This window comes from Phasianus colchicus, chromosome 2 (assembly GCF_987193195.1).
Source record: "Phasianus colchicus chromosome 2, bPhaCol1.hap1.1, whole genome shotgun sequence".
Classification (NCBI taxonomy): domain Eukaryota; kingdom Metazoa; phylum Chordata; class Aves; order Galliformes; family Phasianidae; genus Phasianus; species Phasianus colchicus.
The window spans coordinates 54,702,729-54,727,128 of NC_143437.1; the positions used below are offsets into that span (position 1 = coordinate 54,702,729).

The 24,400-nt window shown below is 41.9% G+C and overlaps 2 protein-coding genes across 3 annotated transcripts in view; both read right to left on the bottom strand.

Annotated features, from left to right (window-relative positions):
• Nucleotides 1–871: 871 nt before the first annotated feature.
• On the bottom strand, nucleotides 872–5,550 carry SLC35D3 (solute carrier family 35 member D3). The gene is made up of 2 exons (XM_031611029.2): nucleotides 5,099–5,550; nucleotides 872–4,271 (listed from the first exon to the last, which is right to left on the bottom strand). Exons 1-2 carry the CDS (start codon nucleotides 5,532–5,534, stop codon nucleotides 3,442–3,444), a joined length of 1,266 nt encoding a protein of 421 aa, XP_031466889.2. The 5' UTR covers nucleotides 5,535–5,550; the 3' UTR covers nucleotides 872–3,441.
• Nucleotides 5,551–8,880: 3,330 nt separating this feature from the next.
• PEX7 (peroxisomal biogenesis factor 7) overlaps nucleotides 8,881–24,400 on the bottom strand; it is a 36,009-nt gene continuing 20,489 nt past the window's right edge. The window contains exons 9-10 of one of the 2 annotated variants that reach the window (XM_031611010.2): nucleotides 22,927–23,026; nucleotides 8,883–12,051 (exon numbers count right to left, since the gene is read on the bottom strand). In XM_031611010.2, the coding sequence (XP_031466870.2) occupies nucleotides 11,983–12,051; nucleotides 22,927–23,026 (169 nt within the window). In that variant the 3' untranslated portion in view covers nucleotides 8,883–11,982. Of the gene's footprint in view, nucleotides 12,052–22,926; nucleotides 23,027–24,400 lie in introns of both variants that reach the window. The other variant, XM_031611017.2, reaches the window with a different exon arrangement.

Genomic DNA, 24,400 nt, shown 5'->3' on the forward strand with positions numbered 1-24,400 from the left:
TCATTTTCCTTCTAGCAGTGATGATAAACTCAGGATCAGTTTGTCAGTAATGCAGATTTTTAAATTATTAATAGAAATTTTAACTGCCACTGCCTTCAAATACCCTGGCCTCTCATTTATTTTTTAAAAATGTTTTAGATAAGATAGCTATCTGGCTTTCCTTCTCCTGTTGCATGTCTGTTTGTCATGTGTGCATAAGTGCAGATATAGTGGTGCCAGAGCAGGTGTTACTCGGGGATGTATCCACACTGAAATTAATGTTTATTCTCAAAGCAGCTATTGTGCATCAGCTTGATTTCACTGTCCTGAACCAAGGACAGCACCTTTCTCCAACCTGTCATGAAGGTGCTTCTATGTGGTCCCCCCAGGTGAATCCTGTAACGGTCACCAGCCACATCATGGGGCACAACTCAAGACTTGGAGGGGACAATCATAAATCTGCATTTACATAAAAAGTAATTGTTCAGTCAGCTCATAGGCTGGCAGGTGACATGACTAGTAAAACAAATACTTATGATAATGAGCGTCATCTTGTTTAATTGCTTCTGTTCTAAATTCAGAGCAGCTGCACTACTGACACTAAGCCATTTTAAATACGTGGTCAAAGAAACCACTGCTGAGGACAACAGATACGTAAAACTATAGAGACAGCTTAGATACTTCAGAGTTTTTGTGCTCTTTTGTCTGTCCTCGGTCCCTCTGTCAATGACAATATTAATAGTATACTGTCACATGCTGAGGAAGCTTGGATGGTATAAAGGCACAAGAGTAATTATAAATGAAGTAAAAATGAGCATCCCAAAGTAGCGACAATAAGAAAACCAGAACTTTTGGAAAGCAGTGCATTTTATTCCCACATCTCATTCTGTAGTCTTCCACTGATGCTATAAAAATGCCTCTGCACGAGGCAGTATTTTTATTTTTGTGCAACAGTCTCTTTATTGAGAAAAAAAAAAAAAAAAAAAGTTAACTGTGTTTGCCAAATTCCCATTTTAATTTAGGGAATGTAAATGTATAAATAGCATACAACATTATCACATTTTTCCTATACATGCAAACATACAACATGGTAACAGCAGCTTTTTTAACAGTTGAAACTGTTCAAATTTCCACAAGTTTCTAATGATACTTCCACAACAGTAAAAGGCAAAACACTGAACTCCTCCAGGAAGAAGTCCTGCGGTACAAATCCCGGCGGAGAGCTCTCTATAGCATGTGCCAAGGAAGCACAGTGTGCTACAGTGGGACTGGCAGTCAGGTGGCAAAAAGATCCTCATTTCTGTGGTTAAACAGCACTGAGCAGTAAGAACAGGTCAGAAATGCAGGTTTCTCTTCAGCCATCTGTACAGATTGCTACGTAGATGATACTGTAAAGAGTTCAGTAACACTGCAACTCTACATTACAGGCACAGCCTCATATAAGATGTATTTGAAAAATAACAAAAAAACCCATTGGCTCATAAACAATAAACAGTGCTTTTATTGAAAGATGCCTTATGGAGCTTGAGCAGAAAGTAAACATATTTCAGCAGTTGGTATTTCTCCACTCTGAAGCAGCAGCTATACACAAGTGTGATGTACACATCTCCGTGCCGCATCCCCACTACAGGCTGACTGCCTTCATTAACAGTCCCTTTCCAAATCCATGGGTGATACCAGGTCATCCAACTTCTGCACTCGTTTTGAAAAAATACTACTGTGCCCAACAGTTTCTATCTGTATTTGAATTGAACAAGAATCTACTTTTTCCCTAGAGACTAATTTTGTACATATGCCCTGCTGCGGAAATTGCTCACTGCTGATTTCAGAGCTGAATTCACCATTAGTGTGACTGTTTGACTGAAGAAGGCATTAGGGTAGGCACTGTTTAACTGGAGATGCAGGTATAGCTGGTTTATAGTTCAGTGGCTTAATAAATAATAATAAATAACAAAAACAACAACCACCACCACCAAAACAGTGACAAAAGCTTGATCCATCTCTTTTTTTCTCCAGGAAATGGTAACCACTTGTTTCAGTCTGTGGTCCAGATAGCTGGGGCACTCTCGGGATGATAAGGACTTGGGGTCAGACCTCTCCTCTGTGTGGCCCTGAGCATAGGCATGACCCAAAGACTGCTGCCTCCCAAAGGGCTTCCCCAGGCTAAGAAATACTCAGACACATGTTTCCTCTGTCTTACCTGCTACAGGTATTTGGTACAAATTATGAGCATATTGCTTAGACGATCCACTGGAGATCATGCTTCCTGCTTCCCATATGAGCCCTTGAGCACTTGAGGCTGAGCTCCAGCTTTACCCCTCGCAGCACAAGGAAGCACTGAGAACAGAGGGGCACAGCTTCCCCCAAAGACCCAGGTGTTCCAGTGCCAAGTGTGCTGTGCAGACCTGGCCCGGAGTACAATCTGCCAGAGCTCCCTGCCTGCATCCACAGGACACTGCAGCCACACAATGACACAGCCCAGCAGTCAGGTCACGACAGAACTGCCCTTCCAAAGAAGCTCTGGGAGCCCTGGTGTGGGTGTGGGCAGAGATGATCCCCACATCTCTGCTGTAGTCTGCACCCAGGTTCAGGCGCAGGCTGAGATCTGCCCGACTCTACAGTATAAAAGTGAGAGCCCAAGGCACACTTTCTCCCTGTATTTTTTTTTTAATAGCCTTCCCAAGTCAAATCAATACAACCCAATAATTCCAAACTATTGTATTTCGGTCAAGCTAATCTTCCCAATGCTACATGTAGTCAAAGCTCACAGGCAAATGTCCTTCTTCTGCTGACTAAAGCTCCTCAAAAGTTCAGATCCAGTTCTGCTCTCCTGCACGTGCAAAATTGAAGCATTTCCACTGAAGACACAAACCACATAACATGAAGCTGGACCATGGCCCAGCCTGGCCGCAGAATCAGAGTGAATTTCAATTCTTCACCTAGGTGGGTGATCGTACATGGATACAATTCAACTAGCACAGCCTCTAGCTCTGTTGCAATCATAGTGACACAGAAGAGCACATACAAGTACAGTTAATAGGAACTTACAAATTGCAGGAATACACTTGTACAGAGTACGTAGAATTGGATGGATAAAGAATTACATCAACAGAGCCTCAAGCTACAGGCTACCGCCGGCACTGCTTTCAACCTAGAGGCACTGATACCCCTCACGGTCATCTCACGGCTTGCCATTACCCAACTCTGTATGTATCCACAGCAAAGGACTTGGTACCTTAGCTGTGGCAGGTCTAAATGGATGTACTGAAAGCAGTTAAATGCGAGCAGAAAGCATGAGCAAACCCTGACCTTTTGCTTTTTGACAATGAGGTAAAGTTATCCTAAATGACTTGGATTTGTCAGCATTGATGTGGAAATGTATGCTCTGCCTCTCCCTCTGTACATAGAACCCAGCTGTCTGTCCTCAAGCAACATGTTCTGTGGGGTTTTCACACCTGCTTTTCAAGGGCTCGGTAGCTCTTCATTTTCTATCAAATAATCCTTCTTTATGTAATTAGCACCCCTCACCAACCTCCATACTCCAAGATAGGCATCCTTCAGCGAGCTCCTGCTCCCATCTTGTGTGCTGGTGGCTTTTCCCTGAGCCGATGGCTCCCCAGCAGCTTTCTTGGTGCTGTCCTTCTCGTCCTCTCCACCCTGGCTGTCCCCTTCAGCTGATCCTTCCACCGCTGCTTCCCTATCCCCCTTCTCTGGGGAAATTGCCTCCATTGCAAACAGCGCTTGGTCCCCAGCCTGCCTTTTCCCCTCCTCTTCTCTACTTTCCTTCTCCAGGTCTTCGTATGTGCTCTGCTGCCTGGTCTCGATGTACTTGGCCACGCAGTAAATGACCGACCCCAAGGTGTTGACCACCACACCAGCTATGAACAACTTGGTGGGCTCCACATCATTGAATGCCACCATGCCCACCGTGATGGTTGCTATGCTTTTCACCACCCCTACAAAGCTGGTGGTCACAGCTGAGTTAATATAAGTGCAGTGAAGAGTGGTAAAGTTCATGGCGCAGCTGATCAGGACACAGGCGATGAAGATGCATACCATAGCAGGGTCCTTCCAGCCCGGGAATGACCAGACATTGATGGAGTCCATGCTGGCAAAGGAGCAGATGATGAGAAAAGGGGTGGCTGAAACAGCAATGGCATACTGAGCTGTCAGGGGTCCATATTCACTGTCAACGCTGGTCTTCTGAATGAGCACCAGGTATGCGGCATGGATCAGCACAGCCAGTACACCGGTCACGTAGCCCATGGCATCTCCAGTCAGGTCACCAGCACCTGTTGGGTGGATTTTGCAGATAAGATGGAAAGAGAGCATCGTTTTGGAGGGGGAGGATATTTAGAAAAGATATGTCAGTGCACAGTTCCTCAGATTTGTTATGCTTGTCCCAGAGCTTGATGTGCTTACCTCCTGATAGACTTTTCTGCCAGATTACTGAATGTTTTTCACTTCTCTGTACACCCCCGGCTCCAATCAATTCACTCACCTTCTCCCTTTGGCAAGAACACTGTGAGATTTTGCAGCTGAAACAGCTCAGACACGGTCGCTCTGGGTACCCTCTGCCAGCACAGGTGCTGGGCAGCTCGGTCTGCTGTGGCTGCCTGACTTCCAACAGCGAATCTTCTTTCCACCCTCCTGCCACCCCGGCAAGCCCGCGGGGGTCCCACAGCCACGGCGCCTTGCTCGGGCTGCTCGGCAGATGAAGCTGCCTGCCTCAAACCCAGTGACACCAATCACAATGACAGGACCCCAGTAGGCTTGCAGCCGATTCGTAAAGTTGCACCTATTCCTGTAAGACTGCGCTTACTCCTCTTGGACTGCAGCTGGCCCCACGCAATTGCCCCCAGGATATTAAAGCTCCCGCCGTAAGGCTGCACGCACCCCTCTACGGTCGCACCTCCCTCCATAGAGCTGCATCCGAAGCGGCACTCACGCTCGCTTCGTTGCCCCATCCTGCCGTGCCGGGGCGAAGTCTCCGAGAGCGGAGGCGGCGCTGCCGTCGGGGCGCCCCGCGGCGCAGCTGCCCGCTCGTCGCGCTGCATCCCTGTCCCGCTCCGCTCCCCCCCGTCCCGTCCCGTCCCGTCTCGGCGGGGCGGGTACTCACCGGCCAGCGCGGCGCCGCATGTGGTGATGAGGACGGCCACCAGGACGCCGGGCGAAGGCATGCCGTCGCGGAGCACCAGGACGCCGGTGAGGAGGGTGACGAGGGGCAGGCAACGCTTGAAGACGACATACATAGGGAGGCTGAGGCCGCGCAGCGACCAGAGCGTGAGGGTGGACTGCAGCGTGGCCAGGGCGGCCACGGCGGCGAAGGGGCGAGCCAGGCGGAGCCCGAAGGGGGGCAGCGCCGCCAGTCCCCGCCGCCGCAGCGCCTCCAGCCCCAGCGCCGCCGCCGCGCTACTGAGGCACTGCAGTAGCGTCAAGAAGGCGAAGTGGTAGCGGGCTAGCAAGAACTTGAGCAGGATGTTCAACGAGCCCGAGCACAGCCCGTGCGCCACCGCCACCGCGACGCCCCGCGCCCGGCCCCGCCACCGGACCATCCTCCCGCGCCCGGGGCCAGCGGCACTGCCGCCCGCCCGGGCACCCGCGGCGGCGGCGTGGGGACGGGCGGAGGCGGGGGGCGGGCGGAGGCAGGACGCGCCGACGGGCCCCCCCGCGCGGCCCCCCGCTGTCCCCTCCCCGCCGCCGCCCCCGCCGCACGCCCCGGCGGAGCGACATGGGGAGTCCCCGGCCCGGGAGGGGAAGGGAAGGGCGCACCGCCGGGGGGCGCGGCCGGCAGCCTCCAGCCGGGGGCCGTCCTCGCACGGACGCCAGAACCGGTGGCGGCACGAAGCGATGCGCTGAGCCTGGTAAAGTTTGCGTAAGCTCATCCCGAATTGGCGGGCGAAGGGTTTCCAGGAGTCTGAAACTTCGCATTGAATCGACGGGAAGGCAAAAGCAGCTGCGGACTGGCAGCGTTCTGCCGGCCTCCTCCAGCGCCGGGGGACGTAGGGAAACCTGCGCTGCTGCATAATCTTGTGCCTCCTATACACCATGACGGCAGGTTGCTTTCATAAGCAGTAAGGCTGCTCGTCACTGATCTACACGGGATCAGCAAAGTTATTCTCTCTTTTAAACAAATAAGCCTCCCCCCTCTCTCAAGAGGAATTATGTTATGAAGAACCAGCTTGGGTGAGAATGGCAGAATTGCCACTGCATGCTTGTTCTTGGAAGACGCCCTATAAAGAGTAGGCCAGGTCCCAGCAGGACAGTCAGTTGTGGTGGGAAGGTACCCAGTCCAGCACAAGCACAGTGCATCTTTCAGCTGTATCAGAAAAACACCACTGTCTTATGCCAAGAAGAATGTTACGTTTCAGTCCTAGCTCAGTTCAAAGAGCCCACTGGACATAAGCACAGGTGCCATCAGGGTGCTGGCAGGTTGAGGCTGTGCCAGCCAAGGATAGGACGGAGCAGGCCTCAGCAGCTCCTCCCAAACAAAATGGCGGTTCAGCCACCACTTCCTCCTGGCCGCTCCCCTCAGAGGCCTTTACCAGCTTCGGGCACCGCACTGCAGCATGAAGTGTGAATGCACAGCAAAGTGGCCTGAAACATTACAGCATATAAAATTTGAAACTCTTCATTAAAAGTCACGGGAGGCCAAGCCTGGCTTTAAAACGCACTGAGGAACAGTGCCAACACATTTCATGCTGGTCTCCTTTTGGACTCATCCCAAGGCTCACAGGGAGCACAATTTAAAGAAGCACATGGATTGCTGACTGCATTTGCAAATGGGAAGAAAACAATCTCCTTCTAACTAAATGTAGATGGGAAAAAGATGTTTTCTGGAAATACTGGAGTAATTAGAACTCATGTACCTCAGCATGACTTCTGGAAGAGCCATTTTGTCCCCTCTCTAGTGAAAGCATCACTGCAGAGGAGAGCCTCTGACATCACAGGGATCCGTCTGCAAGTCCAGACTGGGCACTACAAGCTTCCCTGAGAAAGAGGCAAACACGTGTACTGGAAAGGTAAGAACTTGGGAACTCAAGTGTGTGTGTCCCAAGGTTTATATCAAACCTCTCAGGGCTTACTGGCATTGCAGGGACAGTTCCTCTTACAACATCTCTCAAGTTTCCCCTACCTCTAGCCTTGTCTACACGTAGTATTCTCCAACACCATTATGAAGTGGGGTGGCTGTGTGGGGGGTGCTGCCACTTGCTCAACCGTGCTATTCTCAGTGTGCATTCAGGCCAGGCCCCATACGTGTCTCCCACTGCCTCTTCACCTGTCTGTGCTCAGAAGAGATGCTCTCCCTCACTGGGAAGGAGCTGAATAAAGCAACACAGACACCATGTGCTGCAAAACCTTTATACCAATCTTGAGTGCAATTGACAGTGCAGTAAGAAAAGGTCTTTTCCACAGGGTGGGTCCTGTCACTTGCGGTGACAGAAGGGAAAGATTCTGGTCACATCATATCTCACTGCAGTACAGTACATCTCTCATGCTGGCCTTTCTTGTATGCAGGAACAATGTCATGTGCTCACGTAAGAGGTGATTCTGCTACAAAATTTTCTCTTAGCGGGGCACAGATCATAACTCTGTGATTCCTTACAGTAATGAGATGATTGTGATGTTTAACTCAATTTCTTTGATGCAATTTATCAACTTTGCATTTTGCTTGGGAACATGTTTGAGAAAAAGACATGGACCAAACCCCTAAGGAAGACATCATTTTTTAAAATGGCTTCTACAATGAAAATGATAATTATCTACATTTAAAGTCTTTAATGGAGAGCCTGTGTTAATCAGGGTCTAACACAACAATGAGATGTATAAGGGAAGTTTGTGCAGAGTTGTGCCCATTCACTATCAAATGACTCAGTTGAAACTGAACACTACTATTAAAGGGTTAGCATGGCCATGCTGGTGCAAATAAAATTCAGGGCCAGTGTTGAACTTGATAGAAGAGATTGCTTTGTCACTGGTGATTCCTCAAGGGCTGGTACTGGGGCTGGTCATGCTTGACATCTTCTTCAGTGACCTGATACCAGGCTGGGAGGAATAGCTGACACACCAGAAATCTGTGCTGCCATTTAGTGGGACTTGGATAGGCTGGATAGTTGGGCAGAGGGGAACCTGATGAGGTTTAACAAGGACAAGTGCAAAGTCCTATACCAGGGGAGGAATAACCGCATGCATCAGTACAGGTTAGGGGCTAACCTGCTAGAAGGGAACTCTGTAGAGAAGAATCTGGGTGATTTGGTGGACAATGACCCACCAGGTCTTGTGCGACCTGATGTAGGGAACCTGCTTTGGCAGGGGGGTTGGACTTGACAATCTCTGGAGGTCCCTTGTAACCCCTACGATTCTGTTATTCTGTGGGAGTCCTGGGGAGGGATGCACAGTGGCAGCATCAGTGGCTGTAACAGGTTGGCCATGAGACAGCAGCATGCCCTTGTGGCCAAGGCCATTGTTATCCTGGTGTGCATTAAAAAGTGTGGTCAGTAGGTCAAGGGATCCTCCACTTCTCCTCTGCTCTGGTGAGGCCACATCTGGAGTACTGAGTCCAGTTCTGGGCTCCCCAGTTCAAAATAGGGAACTTCTAGAATCTAGTAGAGGGCTATAAGAGTATCTGAAGCATCTCCCTTATGAAGTGACTGGGTGACAGGTGACAGGACAAGAGGAAATGGTCTCAAGTTGCACCAGGAGAGCTTTAGTTTGGATATCAGGAAAAACTTCTTAACAGGAAGGGTTGTTAAGCACTGGAATAGGTTCCCCAGGCAGGTGATTGAGTCACCATCCCTGAAAGTGTTTAAAAATCATTTGGTGTGGTGCTCAGGGATGTGATTTAGTGGAAGGTAGGGTAATATGGTCAGGTTGTATTTGGACCTTGATGATCTTTAAGGTCTTTTTCAATCTGAGCAATTCTATGAGGAAAGGTTGAGAGACCTGGGAGAGACTGGGAATATTTAGCCTGGAGAAGACTGTGTGGGGATCTTACCAGTGCATATAAACATCTAACAAGAGGGAGTCAAGTGGATGGGGACAGGCTCTTTTCAGTGGTGCCCAGTGACAGAACAAGGGGCACTGGGCACAAAATGGAATGTGAGAAGTTCCATATGAACATGAGGAAGAACTTCTTTATTCTGAGGGTGACAGAGCACTGGAACAGGCTGCCCAGAGAGGCTGTGGATTCTCCTTTTCTGAAAATATCAAAAACTGACTGTAGGGAACCTGCTCCAGTAAAGGATTGGACCAGATGATCTCCAGAGGTCCCTTCCAACTCCCACAGTTTTGTTATTCTATGAAAATAACTTTTCTTGATCAAAATGCTGACCTGATGAGACACACCACTAGGTAAAGTTGCATGATGTATTGCCTCACAAAGCACAGGAAAAATGCAACTATCACTTGGTATTCGCAGAAGATATGAACCATGATTGTGATATTCATTACCAATAAGTCTCAATACCTTTCACCGCATTTACTTTTTTGATAACATTTCTTAATTGTGGAAGTGAATGCAAAAGTTTAGCCAAGGATACTGTATGCAATTAATTTAATAGCATTGCAGAATAACAAATCCACTCTTTTAAAACACGATTAATCAATATGTCTCTTGAACTGAGAAGAAACCTATACAGTCACATAAAACAAAATCTTCCACAAGAGCAAGTTTAAAAGTAGAACATGTATCTTCAAGATTGCCATAGTCGAAGGCCTGTTTCGATAAATAAAAAACAAAGATCAGAAACTAGACTCTGGTCATTAAATGGGGGAAAAAAATCTTTAAAACAATTCCCTGAGAATCAAGATTCAGCAACAACTACTGACAGATATATTTTTTTTTTTGTTACACTGCAAAAGATTACAGCACGTTCTCTCCATTCAAAGATCAAATAGGAAGAGTAAAGGCCACAGTTTTTGTTCACTTTGCACACTTTCCGGATTTATCCATTTTTCAGGGGTGTTAAATCCCAGCAACTTTCAGCACCGAAGCTAACCTAGACAGGAGAAGTGAAGGCTGTTAGAAAAGGATTAATCCATGTGTTGAGTGTGCTTGATCAGAATGGGTGTTGTTTCTTTCCTTGTGTTCATTTGTATAAATCTGACTTCCTAACCACTAAGCTATGGCAGCATTCTGGAAATATCCACCCTTAACAGAGACACGCATACAGAATACACAGTCACTACCAAAATACACTACTTACTCAAGTAACTTGCAGTCTAAGCAGAAAAAAGGGATAGAGCAGAAAAGTGGAACAACTGTTAAGGCTGAAATAATAAATTGTAATACTTAGAATGAGATTTTATGGCCCATGATATTGTTGAAAGCTCTATATAGCATAGCTTTATGGATGCATCATTCCTCAGCACACAGAATTAAAGTGCAATAAACATGGAATTTGGTACAACTATTTGGTACAGTAGAAAATCTACTTTGTTTTGTATTTCATTCACCTTAAGAAAATGGCAATCCAGGGTCAGTTTGCACTGATCCAGAAAAACTTATCATGACCTGAATTCTTCATCTTGTGAAAGGGTTTTTTTTTTCTGTCTTGTCCTAGCACTGAGTCAGTATATCCATATTGCCCTGTGGCTGCCTACTAGCTCCCAGGCTCATTCTCCAAGATAGCACAATAATTCTTTCCTCACAACTCTCAGGTCTGCTGAATTCTTTCTTTCATTTCTTCATCCAGCAGGGCTGGCAGTGCCTGCTATTGCTTGATATATGAGTGGTGCAACCCAGAAGCATACAGCATTCATTAACAGAAGACTATAAAAACCTGTCCAAAGACCTCGCCCCTGCAGTTTTTTAATGATGAAGTCTGATTATATGGGGTAGCAGCAGAAATGAGACAGTTATAATAAGGATTGGGAAAAAAAAAAGGAGGGGTGTGAATAGCTAGCGTGAAACCAAGTCAAGAGACTTGGGTTTGAAGGGATCTTAAAGACCATCTGGTTCCAGCCTTCCTGCCAAAATTGCACCACACAAACTGAGGAGTCAAAGTGGGCATAGAAACTAGTCAGTTCATAGCTACTACAATTATAAAATGTTGGGCATATTCTTGCATGTCTGATAATAGCTTGGCTACTCTGGAACTGCTGTGCTTATGCCATGCAGTTAATCCACGTGTACGTAGGTTCAATTGGTCTGGACATCAGCTCTTGCTTTGGCCAGATTGTGGGAGGTCCAGAAATGCTGAATGTATGGCCACTCTTCTTCTCTTGAAAAAACTCTCTAAGTGAAAGTAAAAGATAAGTCTAATAGAAGAGACGGTTATAATATCTCTAAATCTTGAAGATTGTGATCCAATTAGGGTTGTTTATAATTCATTTTTTCCTAAGTGTTTTCCCTATTTCTCTAGAGTATTATTCTCCATGACTTCATTAACTGTTTTACTCAAGGAGATCCAAGGGAAAAATGTATGAAAATAATCTTTACTATCTCTGTGAAGCAGCAATCAAAAAGGTTAAAGGAATGAGTTGGCTATAAACTATGACATTTACTGTCTATCGAGAGTATTCATCATCTTGCACAAGATAATTCAATGTGAGTCACAGCAAAACAATTCAATATAAATGGATCTCGGGGATACAAGCCTCAGGTTGACATTAGAGTACTAGATAGTGAAAAGACTTCTTTTTCTATAGTGACAATCTCCAAAGGCACTGCCAGCTACTTTTATTCTTTATAAGGATCAAGAAGATTCTGGCCTCTGCTTGCATCATTAGCCAGACAGATCACAAAATTTTGCTGGTAGTTCTGAAGACACCGGTTCATATCTGCTTCTGTCACTCCTTAGCCATTCAGTAGCAGTTGAACTGTTTTGCTGATCCAAGTACTACTAATATGGTAGAACAAGTCTACAAGCTCAAGAGCAGAACAGTTCAGGCTTTTACTTGAAAAGAGACACAAAGATTAGTGACACAATTGACAGTTTAGCACAAGCCTGATTGTGGATGATGACAAAAAGGTTCCCAGTGTGTCAGATCTTCAGTTTCTCTCTAGACAGCAGCTGCCAGACATGATGGAGTGTAGATCTTGACAAGTTCATCCCAAGCACAGTCTACCACCTGTAAAGCAAACAAAATGTATTTAGTGTCATGTTGTCAAAAAACAGATGGAAGTTGGAAGAAATTAACACATATTGTTGTGTTAATGCTGGTTGATATTCTGTTTTACAGTGCTTCAAAATTAAGTAACAAGGCAATGGCTCTCTTTTTTTTCTTTTTCTCCTTTAAAAAAAGCCAAACTGTCTTAACTTCAGTAAAGTGCCCAGAAGTTTACACTTGCCTTTCACAATTCTTTTACTGTGACATCTCAGCACTTCATCATATAATGTGACCGACTTTCTCATACTTAAATGCAGGAAAAGTTATTACAGTTATAAAGTTACTCTGACTGGAGAGCTGAGGAACCAAGAAACAAAGACCAAATGACACAGGATGTTTCTTGAAGAATGAAGACTGTTCTGTCTCACACTAATGGGCTAAAAGAACACTGTATTTTCTGTTGAGAAAAGAGATGTCTGTTTGCTGAGAATTGAATACTGGCGATGAAAGACATCTCAAATACCATGGTGTGTGGGGGGGGAAAGTTTACTTCAAGCACTACATAAACCACCCTAGTCTAGTGGTGATGCCACTTGTGCCAATTGCCTCTTACATTGGAATCAGTGTTTGTAAGTGAAAATATTCTGAATTGCAAGCCCCAAGCTCTTCTTTAGGTGCAAGTTAGAAACTAAAATTGCAAACAAGGAGATGAACCTAATTCTACAAAACTAGATTTGAATAAATTATGAGATTCCACAGAAATAGACCATAGAATAGTTTAGTTTGATAGTGATTAGGCTAATGTACCTGGGAGCCTGTAACAAAGTGAAAGGGTTAACCACACTATTACTCAGGTAACATAGTGTGTATTCACAGAAGACTGCAGGGGATAACAACTAAGGCAAAAGAAAGTAGAAAAGGAGAGCTAAAAAGTTGATGAGCCCTACAGATGTCTCCCAGTAAATCTGGCTGAATCCATCTTGAATTATTTTTACAAAGTCCTTTCCAGTTGGGATTACAAAGGATACAGTATTGTACCCTGTACACAACAAGTTCCTTTTTGCTTCAGATTCCAATTCCTGTTCTCTTCTAGAGCCAGAATGAACAGCTGCACATGAAAAATTTGGAAATCCAACTTCAATATTTGATTTTATACTATAATTAGCCCATTTTGTGTTTACTATACTGCACTATTATTCATTTCCATTGCTTCCTTAGCTACTTCTACTTAGTTATTTGAAGTGTTTTCCATATACATCTAAACGTACCAAAAAATCTTTCAAAAACGTTTGTCTATTCATACAACATAATAGAGCTTTGTATGGTTCTACTGCATTGCAGTCCCTCCAATCATGAAAAAAAAAGAAAAAGAAAAAAATCTGAGTCTCTCACTAAAGAAGCTATGCAGAAATTGACAATCATAAAAAAATACCGTTTTTAAATATTCTCCAGAGCTCTGGATCAATATTTGTATTTCCATAATACTCTTCACTTTCATGCAGGAACAAGATAACATTTGGAAGAAGCCCATGGGAATTCCCACCTGCTACCAATATAATTAGCATCCTGAAGCAGCCTCTGAACAAATATAGCTACAGAACCATTTAATCTAGCAACACTCAAAATAAACATGGGGATTAAAAGAGGGTTTTAAAAGGATTGCTTGCAGTAATTTGTCCAACTCATTGACTTAAAGATAGAACATGAAAGATGAAGAGGTAACCAACTAACAGAAGGAAAATAAAAATAAAGCTACAACAAATAGTGCTGTGTCAAGTTCTCCTGTACAGCAGTTACTTTATAGTGAAAGACTGATACCAGAAACCTTGATGAGAGCACACACATAAGGAACAACAAGCAGGTATACATGCCAAGTTGTGACACAATGGTTGGAACAACACTAGCAAGAGCAGCTGCATTCCTATTTCTCCATAATACTTTCTCCAAGATAGTGTTAAGACTGTAAGAGAAAGGTGACAACTGTAAGTTGAGTGTAATGGCAAATGTTAATTTACAGACAGCTGCTACGTGCACTACTGTCATTGTCTCAAATACAAATCACTAAAAAAGAAATGTCAGATAAAGATAAGTGAATGTTTAATGCAGTTAGTGCATCAGGTTACCAGATGTCTTTTTGCTTCATTTTGACTGTTTTTCTTACAAAGACCTGTCTTACAAACTGTTCTTACGACTGTTGTATGCCTTTCCTAAGATGGAAACATAGGATATTGAACAAGTGCTTTACAAGTGTTTAGGAATGTCACTTCTCAAATTACGTGTTAATATGTTTTAATACATACTGTAAAGCGCGTTAGCTTTTCTTCTTTTTAAAATAAGTACTACTTTAATTAAATATCAAAAAGCAGCAGGAATTCATACCGTGAGGAAGGCTGACCCAGCACATCACTGTAAATAAGGGCGCAGAAAAAGAATTGTTAAGTTCCTTTATATATTTTTCATATTTCAATCAATGAGATGATGTTACCAACACATGGAGAGAATGTTTCTGTGATAAGATGAAGGACAAAGGAAAATTTTAACAACTCAAACATTATCTGCCAGCAATTCCTCACCACCTGGAATATGAAGATTTGTCCTTCAGTGAAAATGTCTTCTTCACTGTCTTGGAGACAGATCTCACTTACAGATTGAAACAAATCCCACTGCTTTCTGTATTTAGAGGGTTGTGTGATTGACTTCTCCTCTCAATTTTTTTTTTCTTTTGAAGCTGATATGCAAACAGAGTAAAGGACAGTTTACTTCAGTTGCAAAAAACTATATAAATTATAATTTCTTTATACTTTGGACACCCATATGTCATTATCATTCTTATGCAGACTGAATTGCTCTTGTAGCAATAGAATACAAACATTTATTTATCAGAAATTGCACAGAAAAGGAAAATAGCAACAGCTTAATTGTAAAAAAAGAATATTCTATCTTACACTCACTGCTAAATTACGTTAAGAAATAATACAAATGAAAAAAGCGTTCTAAAATTGATAATTTTTCTGCTGGTTATCAATTGTTATTAAAGTTTTGTGGGATAAAAGCAGTCTAGCAAAACGGTAGAACTGCTTGTCTCTTACCCTTTTATTTCAATAGCAAAACTGCTGCACTAGCATATGTGCTGGGGCTATTGTTTTGTTATTGCCGCAACATAAATGCTACGCCAAGTTATCTGCCAGTAGAGATTTAAGCATGTCTATCTCGAGCACAGAAACAAAATGGGCATCACTACACTTCCCTTTATGTAAAGCCAAAGGCAAGCAAACCAACCCAAGCCTGCAATTATCATAGGAATCTGACTGCCTGATTAGAAAATCGTAGTTTAAATGAAACAGCTACCCTGTATTTTATTGAAATGTTCCTTGTCTCAGAGTATAACAGTTTTTTCCACCAACTGATTTAATATTGATATCCATTAATTTACCGAAGACATTTCCACTGACTTACTAACTGATTTACTTCCTTGACAGGCCCTCTGTTTCCTATTCATCACAGTCATCTTATTTTGCAATAGACTTAGACCTTTTCCAGCTCCTAAGGACAATCCATTCAGTCTGGTGCAATTATCTGGTTGACATTATGCTTCTTCACTATTCAGAAGGAGCAAGAAAAGAAGAGAAATCTCCCAAGTCAGTAGCTTTTTTTTCTTCCTAACATGTGAATCCATAATAGAACCCCAGGCCCTAATCCAGACGAAATACATTCAAAAGAACAACTAAAAACCGAGTTTAGTTGTCCCTCTATTAAAAGAGTTTGAAGAAAGTACAGCTTTCTCCATACTAACATTTTCATTTTTTTTAATGGGCAAATCCAGAAGTACCTTGGTGCCAGTCAGCTTCCTGAGAGCTCGTAATAAATCAGGATAATGCACAAATGTGTCTGATAATGACTCATTTCTCTTTTCAGCTTTTCTCCATCCCACCCCCTTTTCAAATAAAACTAATAAGACCTGTCTTCTGTAAGAAGCGATATCAGAAAAAAATATTCAGTTCTTCTCTTCCATTAATGTTGTGTTCCCTTTTCTCTTTCAGTTTCTTATCTTCTGTGACTTTTTTATATAGAATTTAACAGTCTATTTATATCATTATTATATATTTTTTAATAGTTCTGAGCACCCGCTGTACATATGCAAGATGGAGATTAGTTAGGTTTTCTTTCAGAGGTGATCACTACTCATATTCCACTTGTAGACCAGAACAGTTTAGGCTTTAGTCTCCATTCACATATAATATCCTAGAAAAACACAAGGAGAAAACATTTCTGTTTTAGCACTTTTTTAGTACTTTTTTCTTCCTTTGGATTAGGGCCATTAAAAAAAAAAAAAAAGAATAGGCAGACCTCCTCATTCACCAAAATGATCTGGTTAAGTGCATAATGGACCATGCATGAGTTACAATCTACTCAATACCTATTTGGTACTAGCAAATCTGGACCACTGGTACAGCCTTTTGTTTGGCCAAAAGATGTCAGGGACGAGCTGCACATGATGTCTACCTTCACACAAGAACAAAGTAACGCAGTCTGCAAATTTAAACCTTTTGTTTTGAATTTTCAGTGACAGATTTCTCTGATGCACTTCTGAAAATAACAAATACTGATTTAATTGTTATTTCCAATAAAGACATAATTAAATCCTTGACCAGAAGTTCTTATAAAGAAGAGCTATTTCAGATACTGCTTTAAGAAATCTATTTCTTAGGGAGATAAAAGATTTAGGGGGCATTATTTTTCAGATTGCAAAGATGTGTCACATTTCACCAATTTAAAAATGAGGCAGCTATCTCAATGTTGCTCCAACATAGGCAACAGGGAGATAATGTGTTGGTTACACTGTGCTTTTCTAAATGCAAGTCTTCTGAGTGTGTTTTTCATAAGTAAGACATAAAGCAAATTGAGGCACAAGTTGCAGGTTAGAAAAGCCTTGGAATTTCCACAGCAGTGGTAGCAGTTCCTCTGTACCTATATAAAGACACCTCCTGAGTCCCTGACCAGTACATACGATCTTAAGTTCTGTAGAAGATACTCTGGAACCTGTCTTTCTCTGTTGGTGCCTCAGTGACCCCAAAAAGCAGTTGGATTAAATGCAGTGAAACAGTGCTTTCCTAATGATCACATCCAGTCTTCAAGCTGGATATAATAACAGATACTGATAAAGCAAAGTGTTTTCAGTGACAACTGAAAAATCCTGTTGTCTTCCACTGAGTTTCACTAGAGCAATTCACTGGGAGACTCAAACAATTGTTGATTATGCAGACATAAAGCAAAATCCAGAACATGGACAAACAAATGAGGTTTTCAGGAGTAGAAATTATTTTTAGGCTAGTGAAACACAGTTCACAATCAATACATCACATCTCTTTTCAGTACATCAGAATCAGTTACTTTTTCCTCTCAGTAGACTGACACTGCAGCTTCTACAGCATTGTGATGCCTGGCAGCAACTTTTCCAAACACCCTAAGATGAGAGACTTATCTTGATGAGGACTAAGTGACCATTGTTCATAAATGCTTAACTTTGACTTATACAGTGAAAGTATAACAGTTTGCAGAGGACATATTGCAATAATCACCAGAAATAAATGTCACCTCCCTTTTCTCCTCCTCCAGCTGTGTAAAGGTGTTCACTTTGGTTTAATGCTAACATTTGCATTTGGTTAAATCTGATCTTTCCATGCAAAAGTCCACTCTGAAGCTAAGTAAAAGCAGAGCTGCTGTAGAATCTTTTAATCTCAAAGGATCTCTAATAGCATAACTTCAGTAACATCCCAGAGAAGGTCCACAGGGAGAGATTAAAAAGCAGTAGAGATAGTGATACAATTACAGCAGTGTGATAGCCACAACAGCTGAGTGAAAGCTATTGGTTCTCTGGTAATTAAGTGTAGCAGATAAGAGCAAATGAGCAAAAGCAAGGTTTTTACTTTTCTATCCATTCCCACAAGAATATGAAACATCCACTATTTCTGGGGCTGTCAAGGGAGCGTGACTAATGAACAGCAAAACAGAGAGCAAAACAGCCTCACTACAGGTATGTCCTGCCTTTCCATTTGCTCCTCTCTCCTGCCCTTTCTCCTACTTGTGCTTGTACAGTTAATGTGCTACACTGCATGAACTGCACATGTAGCAGAACAAATTTGTACACCAGAACTTGACAGATGATCAAAGGTTTCTCTAAAAAACTGCAAGATCTTAGAACTGATTTGAGTTACCTTCAGGTGAGTACAGTTTGGCTACATCTCCCTCCAACTACTGAGAAACATCAGTTTTTTACATTTTAGTGATATTGATGCCATATGAAAGCTCACAATGCCATCAGCACAGCAATACTTCATTGGATCAACAGACTGTCGCTACAAAGCAAATATCTTCCCTTGGTTCTGATGGCCTCTGGTCACATGGAAAGGGGATAGACTGGTATGGACACAAAATACTGGTGATATCCCACTGTTTTAGGAAGAAGAAAACAGAAATTTTGAGAAGCTGAGCCAGAGAATAGTGCAAAAGAGAGCACAAAACTGATTTCACACTAGTGGTATCAGCGCCAACTCCATATATCGTGTGCGTGCAGCCATATCTCGCATCACCATCTCTGGTGCAACAGAGCAAAACTGTAGCCATGCCTTTTGTTATGGTGATACATCTGGAGTCCCACGCACTTTGGAGAAATAAGATAAACCAGTTTTATGTGAGCTAATCTACTCTGGGAGAATATTTACAAGTGGAGGTACAGCCATACAGAGGGCTCGAGAAACCAATTTTGCCTCCCAAACCATGTTGACACAAAAAGCTTTTTAGATGATGAGCTGCCCATTTGTAGCATAATTACTACCCAAACACACACAACCACAGTAAAAAAAAAAAAAAGAAAAAAAAAAGAAAACCACACATGATTATCACTTGTGTTGTTCACAAGTTGTACTAAAACCTAGACTTCAACACACATTCTTGTGAAATGGTGCAGAACAATTTCAATTTCCAAGAGGAACATCTCACTATTGCACATCATGAAAATCCTGTTCTGATTTGGCACATCACTGATGTCTAACACCCTCTTCACATGCCAAGAATTCTAGGTCATTGTACCACTTACCATCACTTCTGTTGAAGTTCATATTCTCATAATTTGTAAATGTCATTGCTCACAGAGTACAGAGAAATGGAAGGATTCCTCTCTTGCTCTTATTAAATGCTCGGTGTCACTCTCAGTAGCAAGGCAAAAAGGCTGGCTCAATGGGAAGCAATAATGTACTTTCCACTGTTTATGTGAACCTATTGGAGTTCAGAGCAGACTCAAAGTGTAGGCTGAGAAAGACTTTCAGACACACTTCAGGCTTCTCTCATGTTTGTTTTAAGCAAAATACAGCTTTACAACAGAAAGGGTTGGAGTTTTTGTTCCACTGTTCTTTATGTACTTACTGAAATAATTTCAGAACCTGGACAAGAAGTGAATATTCACAGGAGCTGTACTTTTTATCTGTCACTGATGGATTGCCTAAAAATCTTACAAAATGGATTCATGATTACCATACCACATTCAACCTGCAAGAGTTTTGTTTTTTTTTTTTTTTAATATAAAAAGGATTGCTTTCAAAGAAAGCTGCACAAATACCAAAAGAAGTTAGGATAATGTCTACAACTCTGCAAGTAAGCACACAGCAAAACCCCAGTAAGAACTGGACCTAAGGGGGTACTTTATTTTCACTCATCAGAATACTAAAGAATAATACACAGGGAGAGAAGTCAAATCTGATGAAGTACAGAATACCATCCCAATATATTGTCTAGCACTGTCAGCCTCTAGAGAGGAATAATATAAAGCTGATTATCATTTTCATTATTCTCTGTATACCTCCTGTGCCTGTTTAGTTTGCATATGGAAGTTCATAGTCTGGAATTATTATAAACATGACACAAACAGTGAAAGGAACAACAACAACAAAAAAGCAACCCCCTTGATTATATAAAGGGAAAGCTTTCAACAAAAGTTTTCTTTATGCAGAGGCAGATATTACCAAAATAGGTATTAGAATACTAATTAAGCACTAAAGAATTTTCTGTTTCATCTAGCTAATACTTATCTTCATTATCTGGTATCCATTCTTCACCAGCAAATCTCTCCCTGACAGGTTGCCTCCCCTTAGCAGGATACTGTACAAAAGTCCCTTGCCTGCACAGACCTGCCTGTGGATTCTGCTCAAAGCTCAGTCAGTTCCACAGGAATGCCCTGTAAATTCTTAATTGGATACTTAATCATGGTATCTGTTTTAAATACTTTTCCAAGAGTACAGACTGAGTTTTTCTTGACATACTTCAAAAATATTGAAATTCATTGGGCATAGCCATGGAAAATCACAGAATCACAGAATTGCCAGGGTTGGAAGGGACCTCAAGGATCATGAATCTCCAACCCCCCTGCCACACACAGGGCCACCAACCATTCCACCTAATGCTAGACCAGACTGCCCAGGGCCCCATCCAATCTGGCCTTGAACACCTCCAGGGACAGGGCATCCACAACCTCCCTGGGCAGCCTGTTCCAGTACCTCACCACTCTCTCTGTAAAGAATTTCCCCCTGACGTCCAACCTAAATCTCCCTTCCCTCAGCTTAAAACCATTTCCCCTTGTCCTGCTGTCACTCACCCTTTCAAAGAGTGAATAGAGAAAATATCATCTGGGTAGACAGCATTAAGAACGAAAGCAAAGGTTATTGACCAGAATGGTATACTTAATTTGACTATAAATTAATAGCTTGTCCATTGCATGGAGGAGCAAAGCAATTCTGATCTCAAATCGTTACTCCTTCTGAAGTATACAGTGAAAATCACAAGTCATATTAACGCATGAAGAACAGGACTCATTATCAATTCTTGATAGAGAACAGCCATGAGAGCAACCTACATACTGGAAGCAGCAGCATAACTTAGGCAAATAATCTTTGCTGGATCAATGTAGAAATCAGGGAAAGGCTTCAAGGGCTCAGATTGTTCAGTAAGCATTCAATCTTGATCTGGTAGTTACATTTCAATTCTATGAAAGATTTATTTATTTATTTATTAAGCAATGTTTACATTGCCAATTGTTGTGATATCCAATCATCACAATACACTAAATCAAGTCAACAGAAAAAGCAGAGGAATATTAAAGCTGTTGCAGATGCCAGATTTCTGTCTGGAAGGCACATTGGCACAAACTATACACGAATAAGAACTTTGGATTTACAGGCTGGTACTTCCACATTAAGTCCAACACAAGACTTGCAGAATTTCTGCATGGAAATAACCATCTAGATGCATGAATGCCCTAATGTAGATAGGTATACATATCATCACTTTTCTTTTTCCAACACCAGTGCAACCAGTGCAGGTGCAGCTGCTTGCTTTGAATTCATTATCATCAACAAGCCTTGTTCCAAGAAGGCTGTGCCATACATTGCAGTTACAAAAGAAAGAATGTCCTTTCAGCAGGAACTCAGTTTGACAGATGTATCACACAAAAAGACGACGTATTTAGCCAGACAGTCAAAAACACCATCCACTGTAACACTCAGGGCTCTTTCCAACAGGCTGAGAACCAAGATGCAATCACATCCTCAATACAAAGGAAGAAAACTCTCTTTGTCATCTCATTCAGACCCATTGCAAAAGCCACACGAACTTCGTGGAAAGTTGAGCTGGGCTCAGAGGATGCTGCGAGGTAGCAATCTAAGGCCATAAAGCACTAAGCTATGCTTCCTGCTCCTCCTGGCCCCAATTCAGACAGAATCATATCTATGCGCTCACTTAGGATGAAGCTTTAATTCCTGGCAACTGGCCCTCACACTGCTCTTGCCCTGCCCCAGTGAAAAACAACCTGAAACTTGGGATTTTTATTCAGCCTTACAAATTCCCCTGCATTGTTCACAGCAGTCTCATTAATAGCTACCACAGCACCCCTGAGGCAGCAGAATGAAGGGAACAAGCAGTCTGGCATGAAGCTCTTCAAGCCTGCACCAATGCCAAGAATGAGTCCACACATTAAGCTAAGTATTATGCCAAACTGACATTTTACTCCCATGTTATTTTGTCAGTAGCAGAAATTAGGATGGTTTTATTTTGTCCAATCAGAATTTCATCTCAAATGAAAGAAGTCATTTTCATCTAAGATAAAAAATGAATTTCACTTTGAATTAGAAAAGAATCTGGATGCAAATAACACCTGAGGCACAGTTAACCAAGTAGCATTAACTTCTGTGTTAAAACCATATATTTTAAAGTAAATGATGAACTTTATTTTCAGTTTTCTTCCGTCTTTCTTGCTGGGAAAAAAAAAGAAACAAATTCATACTACACATAACAACTCTTTTTTAATAAAACAGAAATATTTGCAGAGGAGAGAATCCTACAACCAGTACACAAAGAGATGCCCTCGTCAAAATGGATCCCACTCATTCAGATTAATAACTGAAGGTTTTACAGTTCTGAATATATGTTGAGGCTCCTACAGTACATGACAAACCAGATTCAGAGATCAAGTGTGACACTAGCAATACTAAAATTGACTTTTTAAGCAGATGGAACAAAGCCCCGTTTGCTTGGTATCTAAGACCATTCACCATTACTCTTCCTTCCAAAATAAAGCCACCTCATTTTCCATGAGCTTGCTATGGCTTTCAGCTACCTGATTTGGCAGTTCTGTCAGATCTGTCCTCTTCTCCAGCTCAGCACAAATAACTGCTTTATAAATAAATATGCACCTAAAGAGGAGTTTACTTAATAAACATTCAGCCAGATTCACTTCCAAAAGCTTTCTGTGATCTGGTGGCTGTTATTCAGGATCCGAGTGCTGCAGTCCAGCCTTGACAGAACTGGCTATAATAGGCAAGCAAAAGGTAAATTTGTCACATCTCTTACCTGGCCACATTTGTGAAGGCTTAAATCTAGTCCACATGTAAACTCAGTATGATGCTCGACTGTTTCCAGCAAAGGGTTAGGCTTGGAAAAGTCCCAGAATCTATATAGAAAGGGAGGGTGGGAGGAAGAAAAAAAAAAAAAAAAAAAAAAAAAAATCAAACAAACCACAATTAAAGTAATTGAAAGGCCATTTAAAAAATATAATTTGAGATATTGACAAATCTGTTGCTGCCAGGATATTTAAAAGAGCAAACTCATCCACTTAGGAAACATAACTAATCATATTCCTGTAAAGCCATCTGCTGATTTGCATAAATTAAACCTCACTGGGCAAAACCATCTTTGTCTCTTGTTGCTGAAAGTGAGATCAAAATTGGCACCAAAGACCAGCATTTGGGACATTACTAAAACAGAAAAAGATGTAGGATAGAATATTCTCATCGTATTTCTTGATAGCTGGATAACTGTATCCCTGCAAGATATCAGTTCAAATTATGATTTTTCTCAATTTTTGGTATTGTTCAGTACAAGATGTTTATTTATGGAAAACTGCATGTTCATGTATGACACTGGCCATTCCCTGTCTCTAATTTGTGCTTCTATAAAACATTATAATTCAATAACAAATTTGTACTACAAAGATCAGTGGCACTACACAGTTAATAGCAGTCTAATGATGGCACAAAAGAAAGAAAGATTTTTTTTTTGTTTTTTTGTTTTTTTTGTTTGTTTGTTTGTTTTGGATTATACAGTATTTCTTAGAAAATCCACAAGCTGCAGAGCATTGCATGTCCTAGAGGGTGGCAGCTGTAACCAGGTTTTCAAGTTTGAATTTTCTCACAGTTGTCAATCAGATGCTTTATTTCTTCTCTAACAATCACAGAGGTCTCTTTGTGTTACTCTGATTGGGGATAGTGAAAATAATTAATAAGAACGATATGTTATCAGACTAACTACACTGAGTGCTCTTTATGTTCAAACCAATTCAGGTAAAATAGCAAACACTGAAGCCAGCAGAGTCAGTTTGTTTAATACGTAAATGTTATTTCCTTAATAAATGACCAGAAAGGTATCAGTACAATGGCTGTGCCATAGCAACAACCCTCTTAACTTTTTCCTAGTACCTGAGATCTAAGATAAACAACCTATTTTGCAAGAGAGAAGGGCAAAAAGACCATCTCAGCATTTTCATCCTCACCCATTTGTTCATAAGAAGGTAAGGAAAGGTCAAAAATTGTACACTCTTAGGATTGAAAACCACTGGTGACAATTTCATGGTGGCTCTGATAATTTATCGCAGTACAAAGTGAAAAATGCTATCTGTAGCCCAGCTTTCAATACTGGTGTGGTTCTGCTTACTCTTTGTTCCCCAATTTGTCTTTTTTCTTTTAAAAGAAAGATGCACTTTCAATTAAAAAAAAACCAACAACATATATTCAGATGCTGTCACCGTTAAAGATTCATTACTTTAAAA